General features: G+C 40.3%; 1 protein-coding gene across 2 annotated transcripts in view; it reads right to left on the reverse strand.

Moving 5' to 3' along the window:
• Positions 1-10349: 10349 nt before the first annotated feature.
• The window catches only part of arhgef18b (rho/rac guanine nucleotide exchange factor (GEF) 18b), a 74871-nt gene continuing 59609 nt past the window's right edge, over positions 10350-25611 (reverse strand). For both annotated transcript variants that reach the window (XM_079681143.1, XM_079681142.1), the window contains 3 exons: positions 22266-22605; positions 18741-18875; positions 10350-14988 (listed from right to left, as the gene is read on the reverse strand). In XM_079681143.1, the coding sequence (XP_079537269.1) occupies positions 14711-14988; positions 18741-18875; positions 22266-22605 (753 nt within the window). In that variant the 3' untranslated portion in view covers positions 10350-14710. The remainder of the gene's footprint in view (positions 14989-18740; positions 18876-22265; positions 22606-25611) is intronic.

Consider the following 25611-nt stretch of genomic DNA (forward strand, 5'->3'; position numbering starts at 1 on the left):
CAGCGGCCAGACAGCATCCACCCTGCCAGCTCTGGTGGGCGACTGCTCTGATCCAGCTCCTAAATCAGAGAGGCTGTGTTTGGATCCCCCCCGGAGAGAAGCACTGCTCCACAGCGCTGAGCTCCGCTCTTCCCAGATGAAAGAGGGAAGTGCTGAGGAAGCTGTACGCAGTTATTATCACCGCTGTGTGTCCATTTTGTGCTGAGTGGGTCGCGCTTTACTTGAAAACATTCGGTCTTTTCTACATCATCAGCTAATACTGCATTTACTATCACCATTTACGCTGCTACGGACAATCTTGCACAAGTACATTCCCAAGATATTGAAGTGACTGTTATTTTGTTTATATTGATTGTTGTGTTTTTTTTTTTATCTTAATGTGTGCACATGTATAAATGTGTCTATTGATTTGTATTGGATATACATATTTTATAAATATTTGTATACATATTTGTATTTTTGTATTCGGGATTGTGGGATACGGTATTTCGATCTCTCTGTCTGTACACACAAACTGAAAGATTGACAATACAGTCTTTGACTTTGAAGGACAACGAGTGTTGTGGTGGTGTTTTGCAAAGAGCACATAGGCCTACAGATAGAGGACATAAAACATGTTATTCAGACACAGAAAGCATATTTCCTCTACTTTGACGATGTTGAAAGACCGCAGAGAAGTGTTCCACCTCAGGCTACATTCTTCGAAAGGGACAACAAATCCTCACAGAGAGCTTTTAATAATAATACATGGAGGTTTAAGTGCACCATCAACAAAAGTTCATCTGCTTCACCTGATATAGTGAGCCCCTACAGCTCCCTTTAACTCACTTTAGATTCACTTCACATCCCTGCCTGGCTTTAAAGGCTTCCTGCAGGCCTTTTGTTCCCTTGTACTCCACATATACATGTTTTATTCCCACTTCTTATTCCCTTTTTCTTAAAAGCAGTGCACAGATTCCCTAATGTACTTTCAGACTACTTTTATGTTGGTAAGAAACTTTTTAACAAAGCTCCAATTGGGTCTTTCCAAGGAGAAACGTAGCTACTTAATTTCCCCACATCTCCACACTCTGACATGGAGAGGGTTTTCCATGCTAGCTGCCAGGAAGCTATTTGTCTTGGCTCCAGCGTTCGACTTTAGGTATAACAAAATGTGTGTTTGTGTGGGTGAATGAGAGGGAAATTCTTTCGACTACTTTGAAAATGTCACAGAGACCTCCCACACTGGGCTTGTATCAGGACTGAAATACAGATGGAAACTGCTTAAAGCTGTAGACAATGATTGAACAATGTTAATTATTGGAAAGAGAATTACCGTAAAATGATGAGTGGGTTCTTGTTTGTGATCCAACAACAAGTATCTTAACTACAGGGTTTAAAATAAATATCCTGCCGCTGTAAACAATGACATTTTTAAAGAGTTTAAATAGTCCAACATTGTAAAAAAAAACGTTTACTTTCTTGCCAATGGTGTCATTAGACGATTGCACTATATGAAGTTACTGCTAGTTAGCTTAGCTTAGCATAAGGACTGGAAAAAGAGGTAGCACAGCTCTGTCCAAAGGCAGCTTGTCAAGAAAATAGATTAATCTAGCACATAATCCCTCTTAAACCAACTGTTGTTTTTACGCTATTCAATTAAACAAACAAGACAAAATGTGAAAATTAGTGAGCTTTCGATTTGTTTTTCTGCTGATTTTCTATTTACATTTTGGCAGGGCCAGGCTATCCGTTTCCCTCTGCATCCGCTGTATTTTTGCTATAGGCTATAGCATCAGCAAACAGTGTAAGAGACGCATACTTTCAATATAGGCTTATGTTTTTAAGATAGTTTATCATAACCTCTACAAATTATAGCCCTGGGTTACATACTACTTAAAAATGCAGTATAATAATAATATTGGGAGGGAACCCCTCTTTAATGGTCACACATGCAGAGCACACACAGTGAAATGTGTTCTCTGCTTTTAACCCATATAGTACCAGGAGTCTAGTACTAGGAACAGTGGGCAGCTATTGTACAGCGCCCGGGGAGCAATGGGAGTGGGGGGGGGAAGTGGGGTGTCCGGTGCCTTGCTCAAGGGCACCACGGCAGGGCAGGAGGTGACATGGGACCTCTCCAAGTAGCAGTCCAAACTCCATATTTAAGTCTGTTCGGGGACTTGAACCGGCGACCCTGCGGCTCACAGTCCAAGCCAGTCGGGGAGAGTGGGGTAAGTTGAGCCATTTTTTAGTTATGCTGTCCTCTAAGCAAGGAGAAATGACACATAGTAAAAATGAAAACACACACCTATAATTCAGGATGTCTCCTATCAATGGCAATGATAATAATTCATATTTGATCAAGGGCAGTGAAAATATTACTTCTTAAAAAAAAAAGTGGCTCAACTTGCCCCGGTAAGTTGATCCAGGTCAGGGGGTAAATTGAAACACTGTTCAAACCTGGGCATACCTGTTCAAACCTGGGCATACCTACAACACATCTTAAAGGTAACTATAAAAAAGAAATAACAAACCAAATACAAGCTTAGTTTTTCAAATATTTTTAATATAAATTTCGATTGAATTGATTGATTTTTTTTTAACATGTTAAAAGGAAAAGTAATCATACAAATCGTGATACAATTTCATACACAATCAAGCACAGGGTGAATTCAACTTTAAATGTAGCCTACAATGAGCTCTTATTATCAACTTGGCCTACTTTCATTCATTTCTCCATTGAAAAACTGGCTCAACTTACCCCAAGGCCCATGGTTCAATTTACCCCATAGCCACCATTTTAGAAAAAATATATTATATATATGATATATTACAATTGAGAGTCATCTTTAGCTTAATGATTCACATGGTTTAATACGCTGCCAACACATCAACATATACTGTATGTGTTTAAACCTGGATACTTTTTTTTTTTACATGACAGCCGATATAGCTGACATCTAGAAAATGTACTTTGACAAGCAAAAAACGTTTTTTTGTAAAAATGTTTACTTACCAGACCACAATGAGTATCTCTCTTTCACAGGCAATGAGAAATGGGTGGAGCTTGCATAATTTCTGGTCACTTGATTACAACTATAAGGCGTTGCCTGGTTACAGGGGGTGGTTCAATTTACCCACTGGCTCAATTTACCCCCTTCTCCCCTACCCACCATTGTAGATTAGTATACACCTAATATCTATTCTAAAACCAATCAAATCAATAATTATACTAGTTAAAGGTGGGGTATGTATGTTTGAGAAACCGGCTCGAGATACACTTTTTGTTATATTCCATGGAATGCTCTTAACATCCTGATAGCAATGAATATCTGAAGTGCTTTGACAAAAAATCCATAAAAAAATGTCATCTGTGGAAGCCGTGGCGCTGTAAAAAGCACGACCAACCATCTGAGCCGGCTCGGCTAAAATAACTGGATGGCCTACCTGCCTGTCAGCCTTCCATCTGTGTACAAACTTATCTCGTGCCCTCATTGGTCATGTGCACGTTCGTGTGTGTTGGAGGAGGGGCTCTGTAAGGAAGTGGCAGATTTTCTCCGGTCGTGTATTTTCAAATTCTAGCGATCTCGAGCCGGTTTCTCAAACTTACATACCCTACCTTTAATACATTTAAATATGTGATTTTAGTATCTTAACAACCCGAAATAGGCCTTATGAACTCTTCTAATGCCAAGTCAAAAGCAGAGAGGGCAGTTGCTGCTATTCTGCTAAACTACTCTGCTTTATTTAGTAGGCTAATGTGAATTTGTTTGTTAATTAAAATAGCTGTTTTCTATTTAATATAGCAGCTAGGTTTGAAATGACTGGATCACGAGTCTATTAGATTATTATTACTATTATGAGTTCATTCGCATTAAAGTATTTCGTTAGGCCTTCTAACATGTTTTTAAATATAACTACGGTTGTAGTTGAAGAGTTTGTAATTAACATGAACCGAAGCTGTTGCCTGGCAACTCAATCGCACAATGTCACGTCCGTTAATTCCACATCCACACCTATGATCCACACGCATGGATTGACATCGATTTAATACATTAATGTAGCCTTTGTTTCTGCTAAAAGAGGTGTCGACCAGCTGGGGAAACAAGAAAATCGGCGTAATCGGGTGTGACTATTAAAAAATAAATCATAACGTCGGGGTAGCATTTGCTTGGCATTTCCGGTTATTTCTCCACTGGTTAACATCATGGATGCAGCGCCGATGGATGTATACACAAGTTATTGAGCCGTTTCCGCTCTACATCCTGAACTCCTCCCTTCGATGCAATGCACTTCCGTTTTGGCGGACTGGGTTTGTTTTGCTAGCTAGCTCCGTTGTGCCGACAAAGCACTGATATCGCAGAGACAAAGAGGATATAACAATTACAACATGAAGAAAAGTGGTTCGGGAACTACGTGTGCGGTAGTTGGTTGCAATCACTCGAGAAAGCACCTGAACGAGTGGTTAGATAGAGAGTGCTACGACCACAAACCAGCACCCAGCACCCAGCCATGTTGTTCATTAAATACAGATAAACACAACAAATACTGCATGCATTGTATTTTTTAATATTATATATGAATATTTTCATAGTGATGTAATTGTGTGGGCTGCTTTTATATTTTAATTTGTAATACCTGTTAGGATTAAACATGTGATCTTTCTTGTTGAAGCCATTTCTTTAGTTTCCTCTCAACAATTAATTCATTCAGTGTTATTTATGTACAGCATGAGCTTAATATGAATGATGAACTGTGTTAAAAGAAATTGTAGCACTCTAAGGAACATATGAAATGCAATAATGCAATAACAGTGCAATAATGAAATTAAATTACATCAAACTTTATTTTCACTCAAACAGTACAGGCACATATGATATATTGCACAGCATAAAGAGATCATGTAAATTGTGCATTATGTAAACAACAGACAACTGTTGGCTCCTGTGGGCATGACCTAAATAAGGCAGTTTATTTTGGTTTTAAAATGCTGAGATATTTACTGCAGAACTGTAACCTTCCCTCAACAAAATCGTCAACAATTTTCGGGAGCATGTGGGCAAAGTAGAATGTGCGCAGCCTTATGATATGCCTTCAGACTGTCCATTGCTTTTCCATCTATTGCCATGGATTGAACGAAGTAGGAGCAAATTTTGCTGTACGTTATGCTGGGCCACGTCGTCATGTTATCCTCCCAGTTTTGCACTGAATTCGGGTGGGGGAGAGTAACGCCATCTCCAGTCAAAGAAGTAGAATCGTGTTCCCAAGCTAGCATCACTGTTAGCATCGAAATCGCTGTGTTTACACCAGTGCCCGTCTGACTGTTTACACCGGTTTACACCGACAGACGCTGTGCAAAAGACTTCCGGCGGAAATGAAGTGCATTTGTGTAGGGTTATGGCGCTACCCGTGGTTTGGCGCGTAAACTTGTCTATAATAAGAACTGGATACAGCGTGGGAGGCGGGGCCTCATTTGGCGCATGATGATAAAATGGCCCATTTTTTGAGAGAGCGAAACGTCACAGATTACCCGGCATGCCTGAGAAGTACCCGTATGTGCACTCATAGCGCATGCGAAACTTTAAACAAAATGCTCGTTCACATCAAGCACGTCAATTTGCGTACACGTAAAAGAACCGCGCGTTCATGTCAACATGGTAATGATTTGTTATTATGATGGATTTGATATTAACGAGGCGGCAGTTAGCAGCTAGCGGCTAGCTAGTAATTATGCTAATGTTCACATCCATCGTTATGTACTTATATTACGCTGTAACAGGATCTAGTGATATCCAAGCAACAGAGCTTAATTTAGCATGAAATAATTATTTCCGGCGCACTTCCTGGGGGCTTGGTTAACATGGGTTAACCAACGTCAGTCAATAAGTAAAACCCATGTTAACCGGGTTAACCGTGTAACTGTCACGTTTGAAGGGACGAAATCGTGACATCTTCACGTCTCCCAGCATGGTAAATCATCACATGTTCACGTCTTGCCGTGATACCGGGTTGCTTAACAACCCCAAATAGGCCTTATGAACTCTTCTAATGCCAAGTCAAAAGCAGAGAGGGCAGTTGCTGCTATTCCGCTAAGCTACTCTGCTTTATTTAGTAGGCTAATGTGAATTTGTTTGTTAATTAAAATAGTTGTTTTCTATTTAATATAGCAGCTAGGTTTGACATTACTGGATCATAAAACTGGTTTTAGCTTTAACTTTAGCTAGCTAGCTAGGCTACCTAACCAGCTATAGTTTACAGTTGGTGTTTAGCTTAGCTGTGAGTCCAAGATAAGATGGACCTTTATTTATCCCTGAGGGGAAATTCAGGTATTCAGGTTTGCTGTTTGAGCTAGTCTTTTGCATCTTAGGTCAAACGGTGGTCACAGCTAATTTGCTGCATGTCACTGAACATGTTCAATGGTAAAACAGACACAAAGAGTAAGTCTGTAAGCCTATTGCTTTTTAGCTTCGTATCTTAAGCTTCAACAGATTGATTGGTATTAATCGTCTTGTCTAGCTACTCTTGGCAAGAACGCAAATACATTTAGTTCTCATAATATTCCTCTAATCCTTGACCAAACATTGTTTAGTGATTCAATTATTTGTCGTCATGAAACCCGAAAGGGCTTCATAAGAATCGAATGTGTTTACTCTTATCTGGAACAGGCCGATCCATCACAATGGTGGCATTCATGGCTTCCTGGTGCAGGGAAATCAGCACATGGGAATAAAGCTGGATTGACCAGAGAGTCACTGGGACACAGCTGACTGCAAAATGCAAATACTGTGAGCACAAAGAGTGAGTCAGCAGAGAAGCACACTTCCTTTATAATCCATCTCCCCCTTTCAATTCACCTGAGGCGTCTCTTCTGGCAGAACAATAGCCTCCACCTGATCTGATTTCTACCTGGCATAACCTTTCTCTGCGGGGCCTCTTCACAGGGGCTTCCTTTGTTGAAGCAAGATGGAGGATCAGTCAAACAGGCTGGAGGAACAATCATTTTCATTCATCCGAAGCAAACCTATAGAACAGACAGCATGAAGTTTACATTTCACACCCCATGAGAAATATCTAGTGTCAGACCTTTACTGCTCATTGATAGCAGCAACCTTAACATGCAAAGCTTATCTTAGACAAATACCTATTTTCGAGAATATTCCCTGCCAAGGAGGTTATGTAAGACGACTTTGAAGCCGCCTTGGCAGAGAGACATGTTTTCCTGCCGCTTATCTTCCCGTAATCACCTTGGGTGTTAGCAAAGACGACAGATAAAGTCCGCTTTGTGTCTTTTGAACAAGAGGATCTTTGTGTCAGCCAGGAGGGATGAAACAATACTTGGCTGAGCAGCCATAAAGTACATTCCTTCATAACATTAGAGGAGGATGCAATCGGGTTCAACATCTCTGCTGATGTAGGTTAAAGTTCCCAACTTTGAGAAGGGTTGCAGATGATTAGCAGGACAGCAAAGCAGAAAAGAAACACATTTCTGCAAGTCTTTTGAAAGATATTTCCCTTAGAGTTGTCACACGATCAGATTGTATCTACACTATTACTGTGTCCAATAGAAGCTAAGATATTGACACTATCAGGATATCTAAACAAAATTGGATGGAAAAATGCTCCGTCAAATTTATTTTAATTTTATTATTGTCTCTTATTTGGCAAATTAATTACATTTAAAATGAAGTGTGGGGAGATGGCCATTATTACTGTATATGGAACATTATCTAAGAGGCATTGGATTATTTAAATACAATCATATGCGAGTCATTCCTAGCATTCGGTGCCATTTAGTTCCCCAACACATTATATCATATATTTTGTACTTAAAAAGGTCTAATGCTTATTTTTTAAAAGCTTGGTTTTAAATGTTTATCCCCTTCTACCATAAAACAACAATGTTATTTATATCACTCTGATTTGAATCCCTCTGGACACGCCCCTTTACTATTCTACTATTTGTATGACTCAAGAAGAAGAAGGATACATTTTGAGCGGGAAAATCATCTTCAAGAAGCAGAGTGTATATGCATTCGTCCTTCAACGTTTCTTTTTAGCGTTTTTAAAGAACTTAACTGTTGCGGTAAAGCATAACATGTCCACCCTGTTATGCTAATTTGAGTGGAAACTGATCATTTCTTTTACATTTAGAAAATATGGTGAACATATCTATCAAATATATGTTTCTGTTGTCACCAAGTGCTAGCTTGATTATCATCACACATATATCAATAGCCAAGTTTAGCATAACATGTCCACCCTGTTACTATTTTTCACATCAACAGGGTGGACACACAGTAACTTGGGATGTTAAAAAATATTTTTTAAAAACATAATATCCTGAGCTTGACCAAAATATTTTTCTTATACTTAAACAAGCCATCATTCAGATTAAATACAAAAAAACATGGAAAATTATGTTTTTTATTTGTTATTAACCTACTGAAATGGCACTGAATGCTACGAATGACTCATGTATAATATTACGATATATAAATATGTCATTTTTTTGTGATTAACTAACGCCAAGGCGGACGCTGAGGCTAGTCAACTTTAGCACAAGTTTAGCATTAAGATTTTATTTTTTTTGCTTCAAGATTGGATGGTAGAAAGTGCTTTATTTAGTTATGTGAGTTTCCTTTTTAATAAAAGGGCTTTTTTCATTAAGGATAACAAGTAGGTTCAAAATGAATAGCTTACATTTAGTTTGAGCTCTAACATAAGCTTACGCTAGCTATCCAAGTTATCTTCAACAGTAATACACATAGGCCTAGTAGTTTCCCAATGTTTAGTTCCACATCTTTGTTACGCTGAACAAGCTGGATGTACAGCTATTTAAATGTTGTATGGACATTCATGGTTTCCAGAAGAATCATATCAACTTTCTTGGTCTTCTGACTTTTCCTCTATAGCCATCATAAGGATAAAATTAGGCCTTTTTTAGAGGAAAAAAAACACTGAAATAAGACAAAAGAAACCCTCACAATGACACAGATGTAACTGGTAAAGACACTGCTTAATTTCCAGGATCACAAGCCAATGAGGTTTGATATCCCTGAATTTGAACATGGTTTTGCTCAGAGCCAGGCTGAAATCTTTTAACAGCTTTACGGCTCATTCCAACCTACATGCTGCCAAAGTGCGGGAAACTGTGAGATCCGGAGAGTAAAAACAAACACAAAACAACTGCTGACACAGAGTCTATCAATTGAGATTTGTCTCAGCGTTTTACGAGGCCGCGGGGAGGTTCGTCTGCACGCCTGTCTCCGCGGAGCATCCATTTGTTTTAACTTTGCGGTAAAAAGTGCCTCCGACATAACAGCCAAGACTCCGACTTCCTATTACATAAAAATGCCTGGAGGCGGTTGAGCTGAGGAGGATTTTAAGACATTGGATGAGACGAGAAGAGACAGGGAGACATGAAATGGGCAGAGGAACGAGACAGAAACAAAGAGGGAGTAAAATGCAGCCTGCTTTCCACGGGGAAGCAGCATGGAAAAATAATTGTTGAGAGGAGACAGACAGAGGAAAGCCACTAATGACAGCAGACAATAAAAACTGGCCACTACTGTAGCGTCTTCCCAGCCAGAATGACAACAACGCAGGGACAGACAGGACGGGGCTACAGAGGGATTAAACAGCCACAACCCCAGCACCTGAAAATAGGGCTTTGTTTGGAATAGACTGTTATTAGGGCGTCTAAACACAGGGTCGTCAGCTCTGTTCCGGCACCTCCTAGACTCCGAGGAATGGCTGCTGGCTAATTGGGTGGTCAGGAGGATTTTTGACAAGCAGTGAATAGAAATCTGAATAATGAGGCTGAATTATATGTTACATGCGGCTGAGAATAAATCCTTGTAAATACAAATTACTTGGACAGGAATCATATATTGCCTAAACAGTAATGATACAAATATGCAGCAAACCAAACAATGCGATTTAAAGGGGCCCTATTGTGCTTATTTTCAATATTAGTGTGTAGTGCCTCTACTGGACATGTCTTCATGCTTGATGTTCAAAAAGCTCTTTATTTTCTCATACTGCCTGTGCTGCAGCACCTCTTTTCACCCTCTGTCTGAAACCAGAGCCCAGTCTGCTCTGATTGGTTAGCTCTGTTGTGATTGGTCAACCGCTTAGAGATGTCCCAAACCTTAGCCTATCACGTACAATGTGTTGGAGCGCTAGCCAATAGAGGAGCGAGTGTTATGTAGTGGTCACTATGTTCAGGAAATAAACAAAGGAGTCCAATGGAGGTGTTTCAGGCAGGGGGGGTTTTAGCCTTTGCAGACCATTTACATGCACAAAAACCTATATCATACAACATTGAGGAAAAGGAAAACTCCCAAAAAAACTACAAAGACAGCAAATGAATTTGAAGACTTTTTTTTTAATATGACTAAACTCTTTCTAAGGCAGCAGTTTGTGTCCACAGGTCGCTCTAACGTCTCACAGTGAATCAAATAAAACAGTTTAAAAATCAGTTTTGCTGTGTGCTACGAACGTCATTAGACAAATCTTGGTAAATAAAAGTTCACAGACAATAATAATAACAATAAGCATTATAAACATTCATTTTCCCCTTCAAGTAGGCTACTATCCAAAGTGACTGGTGTAAAATTGGCAGAGGAAATAAAATATGTTCATGATTATTTACACATTACAGGTCCAATATGTGCGTATGAGTGCGTGTATATAACTGGAAACAAGTCATTTGGAAATGTTTCTGCTGTGTTTTTGGTGACACACACACACACACACACACACACACACACACACACACACACACACACACACACACACACACACACACACACACACACACACACACACACACACACACACACACACACACACACACACACACACACACACACACACACACACACACACACACACACACACACACACACACACACACACACACACACACACACACACACACACACACACAGTGACTGACTGGCTTCCAAGTTTTAAAGCAGAGCTTCAGCAGAAGAACATTTAAGACTCAAGTTGATCGGCTTTAAAAAGGCAGCACCACCTCATGTTGAGCTTTACCAAAAGTCTCGTACCTGGAGCAGAACTAAAGGGCTCTTACACCAATTTTCCTGCTACCTAGCATCCTTCATTCAGGATTAAACACAACTAAAACACAAGATAAATGAACCGACATTGGAATATCTTGGAAAAGTCAAGCATGAAAGGTCATTTGTATCATTGGAAATAGTCGTTTGATAAAAAAATAATATTTTGCTTGCAACTTATCTGCAGCTGCAATGACTTATGAACAGACTTCTTGTACGTGCTAGCCTTTAAGTTAAGAATTGGCTTCACTACGCTGATGAAGAAAGTGTGACATGGTGGAAAACTCCTGGATTAAAAAGCTAGAAAGTGGACGTTGTGTTGTTGAAGTCTGGAAAGATTTGTACGTTCTTTGATGACGAGAACCAGCAAGTATGTTCACAAGCACATTGATATTACATTGTTGGGTTAACAAGATGGTGAGGGGTGTCAAACTCAATTTCATCACGGGCCACATCAGCATTATGGTTGCACTCAAAGGGCCGGTTGTAACTTTAAGACTATATAAAAATACATGTATAAATATTTAATATACATTACATGTTAGACGCAGTTATCCAAAGGGACGTACATACTCAATACTGTGGGCAATCCCCACAGGAGCAATTTGGGGTGAAGTGTCTCAGGGACACGACGACATGCTGACTGCAGTCGGGTTTGAACCTGTGACCCCCTAATCCCAAAACCAAAGTCCACTGCACCACACATATATAAAATAATGTTATTGCCTCTGCATTGGATTATTATCGGATAGGGTAATAACTTCATAATTAACTACGTCTGAAAGCAGAAGTCTAGGGCAAATAATTGCAAGTCTCTTCAGTGAGAATGTCACAAAATGATTTAAAAAAGAAAAGCCAAATTCTGGAAAAAAAGTCACAAAAAAAAGGTGAAATTTTGGGGGGAAAAGTGACATTTTGAAAAAGAAGTCAAATTCTGCGAAAAAAAAGTCAAATTCTAAGATAAAAAGTCCAATTTGAGATGCATTGTGGGACATGTAGTTTATGGGCAACGCTTCTGTAAATCGGCATGTAACCGTATAACAAACATATTATATTCTTTCAGAGCTGTTGTGGGGCCACGTAAAATGAAGTCACGGGCCGGATTTGGCCCCTGGGCCTTGAGTTTGACACCCCTGGTGTACATGAATACAATATCTTCCACAGCTGTATCAGAGGAGCTCATATCCTGAAAGTCAGATGCTATAGTTGGGCCTGGCGCCATACTGGGACCACTCAAGATCACTTATGATGTATAGTGTGTGTTGTATGCTCTAAATTCAGTTCACTAACAGAGTGGTTTATTTAATTTGTGCAACTGAGTTTCACCACAAAGATTCATGCAAAAGCACCACGTTAAATCTTGTGTTTACCAGAGTTACTTCATGAAACAAAGCATGACAAATTCACGCATGAAGAGATGTTTGTGATCTGTACGTGAGGACGTAAAAACAAATATATAAACCCAATAATTAGACCTAAATCCGGACATGAGCAGGACTACAATGCGCTGTAATCACACTTGTTATGGACACTCCCTGGAGGATATTTTTACATATCTCATCCTTCAAACAGACAGGAAACAGCCGAGTGTGTCTTTGGTTTAACCGACTGAAGCAAGCGGATGGTTTTGTTTTTAGGATGCTACATTAGGTTTTAAAACTCGCAGGACAAAGACGACTGACTCTGACTTAGTGACATCAACACATTAAATAGCTTCATGTTCAGCTCATCAAAACAACAGCAACGACTGATTGTGTTTTCATTCAACTGAGTGTCACCAACCCGGACAGACAGACACAACAGAGTGAAGCGTGTATACAGATGTGCACAAACAGACTTTTGGCTGACATCTTAATACATGTCAAATGTCAATACATAAGAGAGTGTGTATTGTATATCACAAACACTATGTACAACAATGTACAAAATATACAGAAACACTCCAGCGAGCAATCACAGCTTCAGGGACTTTTTCTGACATGTTTCCCTCCAGAGACTCAACATTCTCACGTGTAATCAAAATAGAAATAGAAGCATTGCATATTCCTTCTGAAACATAAGAGATAAAGACCTGGTCATAGTTTGGCTTTTCTGTCAGGCGCGGAGATTTAAAACCCGGCTAATGAAACGTCATCAGGAATCAATAAAACACAGACATCTTGAAATGTGTCTTAAAGAAACACCGGCCCTCATGGACTGTGTCAGGCAGCAAAAAGTCCAGCTTCCGGAAACATTACTCTTCCTGACTTTAGGACAGAATTTATTCACTTTTAAATCGGACCAATTGTGTGTTCGTGGGTAAAGAGGAAGACGTGCATTACATATTATTATTATTATGCACAATATGACTGAAGCCACTTCAAGTCTTAAGAATAACGCAGACTGATGGATGTGCTCATTTGTCTTAACGCGTCTGTTTTCTGAGGGGAATGACACATTTATCCCACTGGATTGTGCAAAATCATAACTTTATGTTTGTTGATGGTATATTATCAGTGAATTTCTACATTTTTTTGTAAAAAATGTTCTGTTAATTTCATTCTTAAAACAACATGAAATGTCATGGATTGTAAAGTAAACTGCTTCCACTGACATGACAACAGATGGGACTAATGAAGGAATTTATTTTGTGAAATATCCCGAACTCAATGAGGCCTTTTTTAATGTCTTCACAGTACAGTTAATTTCCTGGATGTCTATGGGACCAATAGCAGCTCAAAATGTACCTTTAAAAATGTATTCAATTACTAGATTTACAGATTTGTATTTCCTAATTTTCTGCATTAAGACATGTTCTTTTTGACCAATGAGCTAACACATGCTGTTAAAGCTCAAAGCCATAGTGGGAGAAAGAGCATTTATTTTTTTCAGCGTATTTACTTGTAAAAAGGGTCTAAAAAAAAAAAATCAAGAAAAGCTTGTGTCTTTGCGTTGAACATCAAACTCTCTATTTTGTTGCACATAATCAATCTGCACCGACATCATAAAGGCGTCCCTGAGTTCGTTAAAAAACTGAATGGAACTGAAGATTATTACACAACAGCCTTAAAAACAAAACGTATTTTTCACAACCAGTGGCAACCCCAGATCAGCCTTCTGTTATAAGCATGATTAAGCTTTTTTTAACAATAACTACAAATTGAAATGAATCTTCACAATTTGGACGCCCAAACATTTCACATTAAATCCAAACATGTCATTCATTAGTCAGGAATGGAGTATGTACCGTGTGCAAATGAGCCGTGGAGCAGGAAGTGTTTGAGGTCCTGGAGAAGCAGAGGCTCGTCTCACTCTTCAAGCTTCACAACCCAAACCTGACGGAGTCTCCTTCAAAGAGTTCTTCCTTTCAGTCCACGCCCCTCAGCTCCTGCTGCTAATGTCTTTGGATCTGATCAACTTCATTCAAACACTTTCTCACAAGAAGCTTTTGTTTTCCTCCGTTCACTTCTTCTTTAGTTAATGAAACTACAAATTAAATAAGACGAGCAGTGGCATTTCAAAACAAAGCGCAGTGTTAAAAGAGTCTTGAATAAAAAGTCTTCATTTCTCTCCGTTTGCACGAGACTAAACGTACCGTTAATCACATTATCGCTCCTTGGGACACGCGATTGTTTTTCTCTTTTGATTTTTCAGCAGAGTGGATTCTAGAAGAAGATGACGTCCTCCTTGTTGAGGTCCTCGGGGGGCATCTTGTAGGGGGGGGGCAAGCTGTGGCTGTGCGAGAGCCCGTGAACGTTCACCTGGACCTGGGCGTTTGGGCTGAGGACCGGCGGATGGAGGCAGCCTGTGCTCTGGGAGTGGGGGGGCATGCTGGGAGACTGGGAGTGTTGCATGCTGGGAGGCAGGGGGGGCTTCTGGACGTTGGGAGGGTGGGGGGGGCTGATGGAGGAGTCTGGTCCGCTGTCTGGAGGACTGAGAGGATCTGTAAGAGACATTCGAGAGAGGGACATTAGAAGAGATGCAGAACAAATGACTTTTGGGGGACAATGCTTGATTTTTCTTAATTTGTACAAACTCAGTAATACCATCACTTATAGAGAGCCACGGTGACGCGTCCTAAAAACTGGAAGTAAACTCTTTCCGGTTCCTTCGACAAAAACGCAATGCAATCTCTCCATATGATTTAGGGAAATAGCTGGAAATCAGGTCTGTGGTTGAAACACATTTAAGAGACGGATCACGTTTTGTTCAAACGGATAATCTCCACATGTCTGCCCTTCTTTTATCATTTTCTCATCATAAATCTAATCTCCAGAAGCAAAAGGCTAACGCTATGCTTAAACGAACTACAGCAGGGTCGCACGACTTCAACGTCACGCCAACTTAAGATCCATATTCAAACATACAGATTCTAAATGGTACAAGTTGAAGCGTTTGTTTGAACAGTCTGCAGGAGGCAGGGACTTGCTTTCAAGCAGAACAGAAACTAACTTAGAGGAGTGTTAACGTGTTCGGCGTAATGACGTACAACGACCTCCACAACTTCTGTAGTCCTATTCAGCCACTTGGTAACAACCATCGTTTTTCAGACACGTCAACTCTTCAGAAATCACCAGTGGGGTCACTGCTGATGGATTTAATGTCGTAGAACAAAACGTGATCCGTCTCTTCAATGTGTCTCAACCACAGACCTTATTTCAGATATTCTCCTAAACCCTACGGAGAACTTGCGTTGCTTTTTGGCGAAGGAACCGGTAGTGGTAAAATGCTAACTTACTTCCGAGTTTTAGGACACGTCACTGCGGCACTCTCTCTATACATGACGACTATAGACAGAGAGTTACACAAATGGAGTTCAGGAAGTATATGTGACAATAATAGCTAATAGATCAGCCCCATGAAAATTCAAGTTAAGACTTTAAAGACTCGGGGCCTCATTTATAAAACGATATACGCTCAAAAAATGGCGTACGGCAGTTTCTACGCAATGTTTGGGATTTATAAAATACTAACTTGACGGGAAAACGTGCGGTCCTCCACGCAAACTCTAACCCATGCGTACGCACTAAGCACAAAAACGGGAGAGACGAGAAACTGCGACACCGTTAGCAGAAGGAAGAATGGAGAGAAATGTGTGGAAATAATACCAGAAATAAAATGTTACCTCTCATTTATCATATATGAAGAATTCATTTTCAAACATTGATTAAAGCCAATCTTAAAATGATTTAACAAACGCCTGTTAGAGACTCCTGAGTGCACACAAACACATAACTGGGAGAAATAACTAAATACGGATATGTTATTTAAAACCACCTCCAATATGTTGTGTTAATGTTATGAAATCTTTTCTCATAAATGATGCGGTGAGCAGGAGGACAGAATTACGTCTAAACTGACGCCGTGTTGCATTTCTATAGGTTTTAGATACGAGCACGGTTTTATATATGTTTAATCGTGTTTTATGCCGTCGCTCGTAAAACACAGGAGGTATGGAACTAAGAGCACCATGTGTGGTAAATTGTACAGCTAATATAACACAACACATTAGTTGCAGAGGGGGGGGGGGGTGAGATGCACAGGCTGCAGTGCATCTCACAGCTGATCGACAGCTGGATCACAAACCACCAAATACAAAAACATAATTGAGATCCAGTCGTCATGACTCCACTCCGGAGGGATTCCCCGATCATTTCTTAGAGTTTCTCATCAAGGGGGGGGGGGTCTCCTGTCCCCGGTACAAACACACTGCCTGAGGAAGGCTATGTGTATTTATTTTGTCATGAACCTTTTTTGGACTTATTTTTTTATTTTGCTGACGATCCGACCTCCATGCTGCTACTCTGGTTCAAACTGCATCAACCAAACAATGTTTTGATTTTTGGATCTTCAAAGAGCCCGATTACGATGGCCAGTCAGGCAAACAATTACATTCAATCATTTGAAATCGACAATCGGTCTCGATATATGGTTAAATTAAAATCAGTAGGCGGGGCTCTTTTTTTTCCCCAGTTGTTACTCTCATGAGCGAGGCGGAAAATAATTTTTTTATCATGCCAAAAAGCTGCCGTGTCGTTTATTGCACCTCAAACATTAAAACCAGAGTTACGTGTTTCTGGACTTCCTCTAAGAAGAAAGGACAGTAACAGAAGAGCTCTGTGGAAGGGCTGCTCAATTAATTGTATTTTAAATCGCAATTTACGATTATGGCTTGCAATGAAAAAACGATTATTCTTTTATTATTATAATTTTTTTATATAAATAATTTTTTTATTGGTTTTTCAGTTTAATTATACTTAAAGTTCAGGATAATCAACTGTTAAAAACATACTGTTCACATTTGTTTTCTCCAATAAATTGATGTTTTCAAAGTAAATGGATAATCATTTTTAATAATCGTGATATCAATTATTGACCCAAATAAATCGAGATTATGATTTTTGGCACAATCGAGCAGCCCTACTCTGTGGCTTCAGGCTCGATCGCCGTTCAAATGACAGCGTTGGTTTCCCCCAAAAGTGGGCGGGCCGTAAAGTGACGTAGATGTTACTCTCATCTGTGGACACCGATCGCCTACTGCTATATTTAACCATATATCGAGCCCCATCTTGGACTTCCAATGATGTAATGTAATTGTTTGCCTGTCTGGCCATCGGGCTCTTTGTAGATCCACAAATCCACGGTTTTCTTACATTTCTGATCGGATTGGCAAAAACTTCAGAATTTGTATTGACCGCCATTCAAATGACAGCTTTGTTTTCCCCCAAAAGTGGGCGGAGCCGTACTTTTTGCCCGGAAATGGAGTGGAAATGTGTTACTCTCATCTATGCCGTCAATAACAGTTCTTAGAAAAAAAGAAAATCGGAATTAGCCAAGAAAACTGCAATTGATGCAACTGCAGTTTTTACAGAACAAGGGATTACACTCAAAATAGAATAAAAACAGCTGGTGGATTAGTGCTTCATACCTGTTTAATACAGCCGGGTTTACCCAGCCTAACTGAAATCTATCACCTGAAATCCTGCCAGAGTTTCTGTGTCGGAGGTAATCGTCAGGGCTTCAGGATTAAAGTGTTAAAATGTGTGTGTCAGCAGAACAGCCTGCCATTCATCATCACATGTGAAACTGATAGGTGTTTACACAGGGTGGGGCTGAGCATGAACACAGTGAGAGGAGTCCGGTCTGTCCAGGTGGAGAGTGTGTGTGTGTGTGGGTGTGTGTGTCCGTGAGAACCATGATTAATAATGCAGCAGGCAAACACAGACGACAGGTGAGTGTGTTCAGGTTTGTCCTGTCGGAGCAGAAGAGGAAGTGTGTGCTGCAGGCCCTCGAAGACAATTGGCACAGTGTCACGTTTCTCTGCCGAACATTAAGGCACACATGTCTCTATATAATTAGCAATATTTGAAATAAATGCTTATCTGTAATAGTTATTTAAACTGTTTTTAAGTACGTGTGGAGTTTCAATATAATGGCAATGCTAATCCCGTTGGCTTGTCTAAGGCGTTTCCTTTGTTAAGTTAGAATTCATGCTAATGTTAGTCATGTGGATTTGTAATGCTTGGAAATCTGTGTACAGTGATTAATGACTCGGTTTTTGTAATTGTGGCAACAGACTTAAACTCATAACATGTTTTCTGACGCTGCGTGAGTTCCCTGACACGCCGAGGACACATATTTATGAAAGATATCAAAAAGTGCATTTTGCATGATGGGTGCCCTTTAAAAAGGTACCTGAGTGGTGATGCAGGGGTGGAGGCAGCGGGGAGGCAGACTGCTGGTTGGGGCTGACGGAGCGTTTGGCCTTCAGGGCGTTGTCGTCTCGGGCGGACAGCTTCAGGGGGAGCATCTGCTTCATATCCACTGAGGCTGGGGGGGGGGAGAGGGGGAACAAGAGAGGCAGACAGAAGGTGATTTAATTGTAGAATTAGATTACATTGGTAAACCGGAGAAACCCAGCTTCTCTCCTGACACTATTTGATAAATCAGAGGGCTGACCCAATTTAGACAGCTAATGTGATTCTAATGAGCCACTTTAAAGCGGGGGGGGGGGGTCGGGTCAGACTCGTGTCGGCACAGATGGCTCTGTATCGATGAAGAGCGAGCGAGCGAGAGAAATCCATTTTAATACAGAAAATGCTGCACTGCTATATATCACCTGCATGAGTAACAGAGGGGGGGGGGGGGCAGCGCTCGTAAACATATTTTACAAGCGTGTACTTTTATGATAATTGTTAGTTTGAGTTGGCGAGCGACGCACTGTGAGAACAAGTGTAACAGAACACACTCTGCCTTTGTTTCATTTGTGAAGAGGAAGCTTTTTTTCTCGGTATGTTTACTCAACAAACTATTCATTCTCAGTTTTACAAGACATTACAGGATGATTTGTGTTCCCATTAAAATATCAGTAACAAGATTGCCGTTGATGCATGCATATACAAGTGAAGACATTATATTAGACTAGTAGATCTTTATAAAGGCCAGCAGGGAGCCACTGGTTACAAAAAGGACTTCTCCTTTTATTTAAAACCTCAAAAAGCATTTCCATGGTGAGGAAAATGGTAATACTGTACAGCATGATGTTCATTATGTAAATTATGTGATTCAGCGTTTATTAATGTGACTCAACCATTTTTAAATGTGTGTTTTCATTTCTGTATTTCGGAGCTAGCTAGTCTAAGGGCACTTTAAGGTGGTTCTCAAGCGTCAATTTTCCATCAGATTTAGGGCTACTATAATAACTTTATCCTTATGTTACATTACTTGTTAGACGCTTATGCATCTATATACGTATACACTTTTCAAAATCACATTTCCTTCCTGGTCCAGTTTCAAGAAGAATACTTAAAATACTCAAAAGACTGCACAGGACGATTCCACAGCATTGTCCAGTTTAACTGTTAACCAGTCGAGCCTGTTTTTCAGGTCTCAGGCTCGAAAATGACATTCCCAAAACAAATGATTATAACTTCTAAAAAGGGTAAATTAATAATATTTTTTCTCAAAGCAATGATAAACCTGTGAGTTGGATGCATACTAACCAACCCTCCCGATTTCATTGCCCTTTCCCGGTTTCCTCCCGGGGTCATATTTCTCCTGCATTTCTCCCGATTTCTGACTAAATCAGATTTACTCATGAATGTTTCCACTCTGACTTTAATACAGCTACACCATTTTTTGGTTTCCATGGTAACACGTCTCTTTAGTAGCGCGCACAACTGAAAGTCTGAGAGGGTGAGGCAGATAGTCACAGAAAACTGAACAAGAATCGACAACTCGAGCCTCTGCTCACTCCTCTCCTGGTCCAACCCACACATATGCTCCATCAAGGATGGTGCTACAGGCCGCAAGGTATTGCACTTACAACTACAATGAGCATGTTAATGTTAATCTACAGCTCCGGCGATCCACTAGGAGCACCCCCCCCGCGGTGGTTTTGAAATGCTCCCGATCTCTGAGGTCTCAAGGTTGGCAAGTATGTAGAAAAGTCAGATTTTTTTTATGTTAAAGTAAATTCCGATTGAACATAGTAAAAAAAAAACTCCATCTAAACATTACCCATTGGTGAATGAGTGATGCGGAGCCAGATTGCCCAATACCGGAAGCTGTCATACACTCTGGTTGCAGCTAATATGAAATCTCCGTTATTGACATAAATATGAAGATGGATTATCAGGAATCATTTCAAAGTGACAGACACATTGGATTAACCTTCAGCAGCGTCTTTATCGTTTCAATGCCATTGAACACGACTTTTGATCAGAACAACGGTAAGACGTTTTTATCCGTTTTGGCTCCTTAAAGCTAATTTTTGTTGTTGTTGTTTGTTGTCATTTCGCCGCGAGTGCTGATCACTCAGTGATGATACTTATATGTCTGGAATCTGTGGAATCTCAGCTCACTAATCGATATCTTGTTGTGCAGATCCGATAAGTAATAAGGGTATTTTACGATAAGTTCTGTGCTAAGTGCGTTGGCACAGAACTAATGCCCCCGCATGGGACTTAACTAGTTAACCGTCTTCTCCTATTAGAACTTTGAGCCTTTCTCATTGTGTTTTTACTTTATGAAAGCCACCTCAAAGCGCTTTTACGTAGACAAGACAGCATTCACCCATTCACACACATTCATACAGAAGCTACCATACAAAGGGGCCACCTGCTGAAGGAAGCTAACATTCACACAGATTCTCACACCTCGGCCATGCTATGGGGAACAATTTGGGTTTGAGTATCTTTCCTAAAGACACATCGACATGTTGACTGCAGGCGCTGGGAATCAAACTGCCAGACTTCTGATTGATGGGCAACCACTCTATCACAGTGGGCGCACATAAAGGAGTGTCTCACACAGCAGAAAAGGCTGTCAGACGGGCAGAGGAACAACAGCATGTCTCCCATGTTTGGTGGGACAGTTTCGTCCCACAGGGCATAAGAATGTTAAACACCTGAACTTCTAAAGAATATACATAACATTCATCTGTTTGCAACTCATATCAATATTCCAATGAATAGACTATTCTGCACAGTTTCTATCATATTCTGTTTCTATTCTATTTTATTTAAATTACTTAGAGCCTGTTGCCTAAGATGTTCATTGTCATAGGAAGGCGTGTGGTCTAGTGGGTTGTCCGTAGGTGTTCGGATCAGGTGTTCACAGGTTCAAACCCCCCTGCAGACAGCATGTGTCCCTGAGACACTTCACCCCAAATTGTCCACAGTATTGAGTTTGTAAGACGCTTTGGATAACAGCATCTAACAAGTAACATGTAATGTCATAACTACACTGTAGCTATGCCCACTAGGGCTTGAAATTGAAATTGAAAAGGATATTGCATTGTGTTTGTTACTTTCGTTGCAGTTGTATATGTCTTAAGTGTAATTTGGCTTGGCTTCCTATTTTGTATGGACATGCTTTTATTTTTAAGGAGAGTTAGCGCTGTTGATGGGAAGTTGTTGTTGCTATGGAAACAACGTGACTGAGATTAACGGAGAAAAAGTAGACGGAAAAGTAAACGATAACGTTTATGGTTAAGTGTTAGCAACCCCCGAAGAGGCACAAGCTCTTACGTTGATATTGGAGTTTTCAATAAGTTCAATTTGAAAAAAATATGAATAACGAAATTGAAACCCGAGTAGTACTCCAAAGAACGAACATTCGGGTACAGCCCTAATGCACACATGACAATACAAGCTTTGGAACTCTACCTCCTAAACCACATGTGTGACCCAAACAACCAGCATTATGTGAGTTCCTTACCGCTGCTGTCGGTGCGATGCGAGGCCTTCCCGATCTTCCCTCCCTTCCCCTTGCCGCTGCTGAAGGCGGCCAGCTTGGTGGGGATCTGCTGCTGCACCCCCAGCAGTTTGTGCTGCTGGTTGGTGGTGCTGAACAGGTGGAGCGGCACCTCTGTCTTCAGAGGCAGGGCGGACGCGCTAGCCTCCCTCCGCAGCATCACCTCGGGCCGCTCTGCGTAGTCTGCCGGCGCCACGGACAGGCTGCCCCGCACCAGGGGCTTCTGGGGGATCGGCTGGTCCAGGACGCTGAGGGAGGAGGACATGAGGAGGTCTCCGTTCAGACTGCCTAACAGAGGGGACACCTGCAGGAGGAGGAGGAGAGGTTAATGGCTGAGAGGGGACAGGAGGTACATTTCTGACCTGCTGCTAAATGATGAACCACCCAGATCTCTCAGGTCTTCTGGGACGGGTCTGCTTTCTGTCCCCAGAGGCAGACTCCTTTAAAAGCAAACTCAAAACCCATCTCTTTGCACCCGTCTTCCCGGTAAGCTAGCTTCCATCACCTAGTTTCGGCTCGTCATTACCATCACTATCCCATGGCAATACTAATGTTGAGGTATAATGTTGTTTGTCTTTGAACAGCCCTTTGAGGCATTTCTTGTGATTTGGGGCTATAATAAATGTTAATTTGAACTAAACATGGAGAAGCAGCGTTCAGTTATTATGCTCCAAACTTCTGGAACAAGCTCCCAGAAACCTGCAGGTCGGCTGCGACTGACGACTTTTAAATCCAGGCTGAAGACTTTTCTTTTTGCCGCTGCTTTTAATTGAACTATTCACATCTTAAACGGCACTGTAACTTTTATTCATGTATTTTTTCTTTTAATGTTTATTTGATTATCTTTGCTTTGACTGTTTTTAAATGCCGTTTTCTGAATGGCTTTAATTTTTGTTAAGCACTTTGAATTGCCTTGTGTTGAAAGGTGCTACTGTAAAGATGGCTGCCGTGTCGTTTGCTCCTGTTTGTTTATTTTTATTTTGTATTTTTGTATTTATGTTGCATTGTTGGAGGAGCTCAGGTCAGAAGAATGTCATTGCCATTTCTACACTGTGCTTTGTGCATAAGACAATAAAACATTTGAATCTTGAATATTGACAGCATTTTCCACTCAGCTCTTAACCAATAACTTTCAGAGAGGAAAACTCAGTATCATTTTTTTCTACCAGCTGAAACCTTTTTTCAACTAAGCTTTTATATCGTGATGTCCCCCCCCTTCTTTTGGTCTTTAGTGTTAATAATTGTATTTATTCATTATTGTAGTTATTAAGTTTGGCTCGTTTCTGTCTCACTTTGACTGAGTGGGTTTTCAGTTATGTGTATTCTCTTGCTAATGTTGACCTTCTTTGAGCCCTGTATGAATCATATGTTCATGCTGCATGTGTGCCAATAAGTTTTAAGCAACTTCAACATCTTTTTTAAATCTTGTTTAGTGTGCCAAATTGTCAAAGCACTTTGAGCTGCGTCCTGAGTACAATGTTGCAAACATCATCATATAAGACTTTGAAATCAGCATTTGTGGTTAAGAGAAGGACGGCTTCCCAACTCTGCACTGTAATCATACATATCTGTGGTCCGAAGCATCAAGTTAGCATTTTGAGTGTGTGTGCAGAGGCGGAAGAAGCACTCAGATGAAAGTAGAAATACTAAATTGTAAAATATACTATGTTATAAGTTAAGTCTTGCACTGAACATCGTACAAGTAAAAGTATTACATGTGTACATCACAGCTGATGAAGGGAGAGCTCTTTAAGGAAGTGTATATACTGCTTCAGGATATCTTAACCTATACTTATATGTCAATTAATGTATAAACTAACTAGGAACTAAAGCTGTATGATCAGTATAGGAAAAAGCTTAAGATTGCCTTGCAAAATGTAGTAGAAGTAGAAAGTTGCATGGAAAGAAAATATGTAAAGTACCTACCACACACACACACACACACACACACACACACACACACACACACACACACACACACACACACACACACACACACACACACACACACACACACACACACACACACACACACACACACACACACACACACACACACACACACACACACACACACACACACACACACACACACACACCAGAGGGAATCAGAAACACATGCCATGTTTCTGCTGAACACACACTTTGGTAACAGGCTTTTGAAGTGCTCCAAGAGATTCAAAGACAATGTGCTCACACACACAAACACCCACACACACCCACAAACACAAACACCCACACACAAATGAGAAACATAAAAGCCTTAATAGTCCCTGTGCACATAAAGGCGTGTCTAACAAAACAGAAAAGGCTGTTGGACGGGAAGAGGAACATGTCTCCCATGACATCAGGGATAAAAGACACTGACTGTATTGTCCGGCTAATTACAGAAGGAAAGATGAGTCAGCATTATTTTTAAATCTGCATTCAATAAGGCTGACCAGGATTTCTGCAACAACAGACTGTGTGTATCATGTTAGTTAGTAATCCAACATGTTGTAATGCATTATGTGAACTATAATAAGCATCTTTCACTGTGTTACGACGACACGTTCAAGCCCTTTGACAACAGTGTGAGTCAATGTGCTGCGGAAGAATATTTATCACATTTAACCAATTTATTGTTGTTATTTTTGTACAATGTGCACATTTTAATACTTTTAATGCTGATGTTTATTTTATTGTATTTCATTCATTTGGTTAACTGGACTTTAACTTCACACATTTATGTTTAACTTAAAGGGGACCTATCATGCAAAATGCACTTTTTGATGTCTTTTATACATAACCATGTGTCCCCGCTGTGTCGGGGAACTCACGCAGCGTCAGAAAATAAAACCCTCTCTTTTCCTCCGTACCCAAATCTCTAAAAACGGGGGAACAACTGAGCTGATCTAGATCTGCGTCCGATATGACGTCATATCTGAAATGTGGACCCACGGCCCAATCAGAAACGCTGCTATAATGTTGTAATGTAACTTTTAATGTATATATATATATGTTATTTTACATTTTGACTTTAGATTCTTACCAATAATTTAAATAAATGTTTAAAAAATAGAAAAAGTACAACAAGAATCTTAAAACCACTTAATATGTAATTACAAACAAACTAACGCCACAGAGTTAATGACACACCTGACCTAAAACCACAATTTCGTATATCACCAAAATAAAGAAATCATCAGTAAGTAAAGCAATCTGACAAAAGTTTTACCACCAGTGTTGATTCATTTAAAAGTCTGACATCCTGTTGGTATGCAGCCCACATGCTACCTGATTGATGATGCTGCAGAACACTTCCTGTTGA

This window comes from Notothenia rossii (assembly GCF_949606895.1).
Source record: "Notothenia rossii genome assembly, chromosome: 1".
NCBI lineage: Eukaryota > Metazoa > Chordata > Actinopteri > Perciformes > Nototheniidae > Notothenia > Notothenia rossii.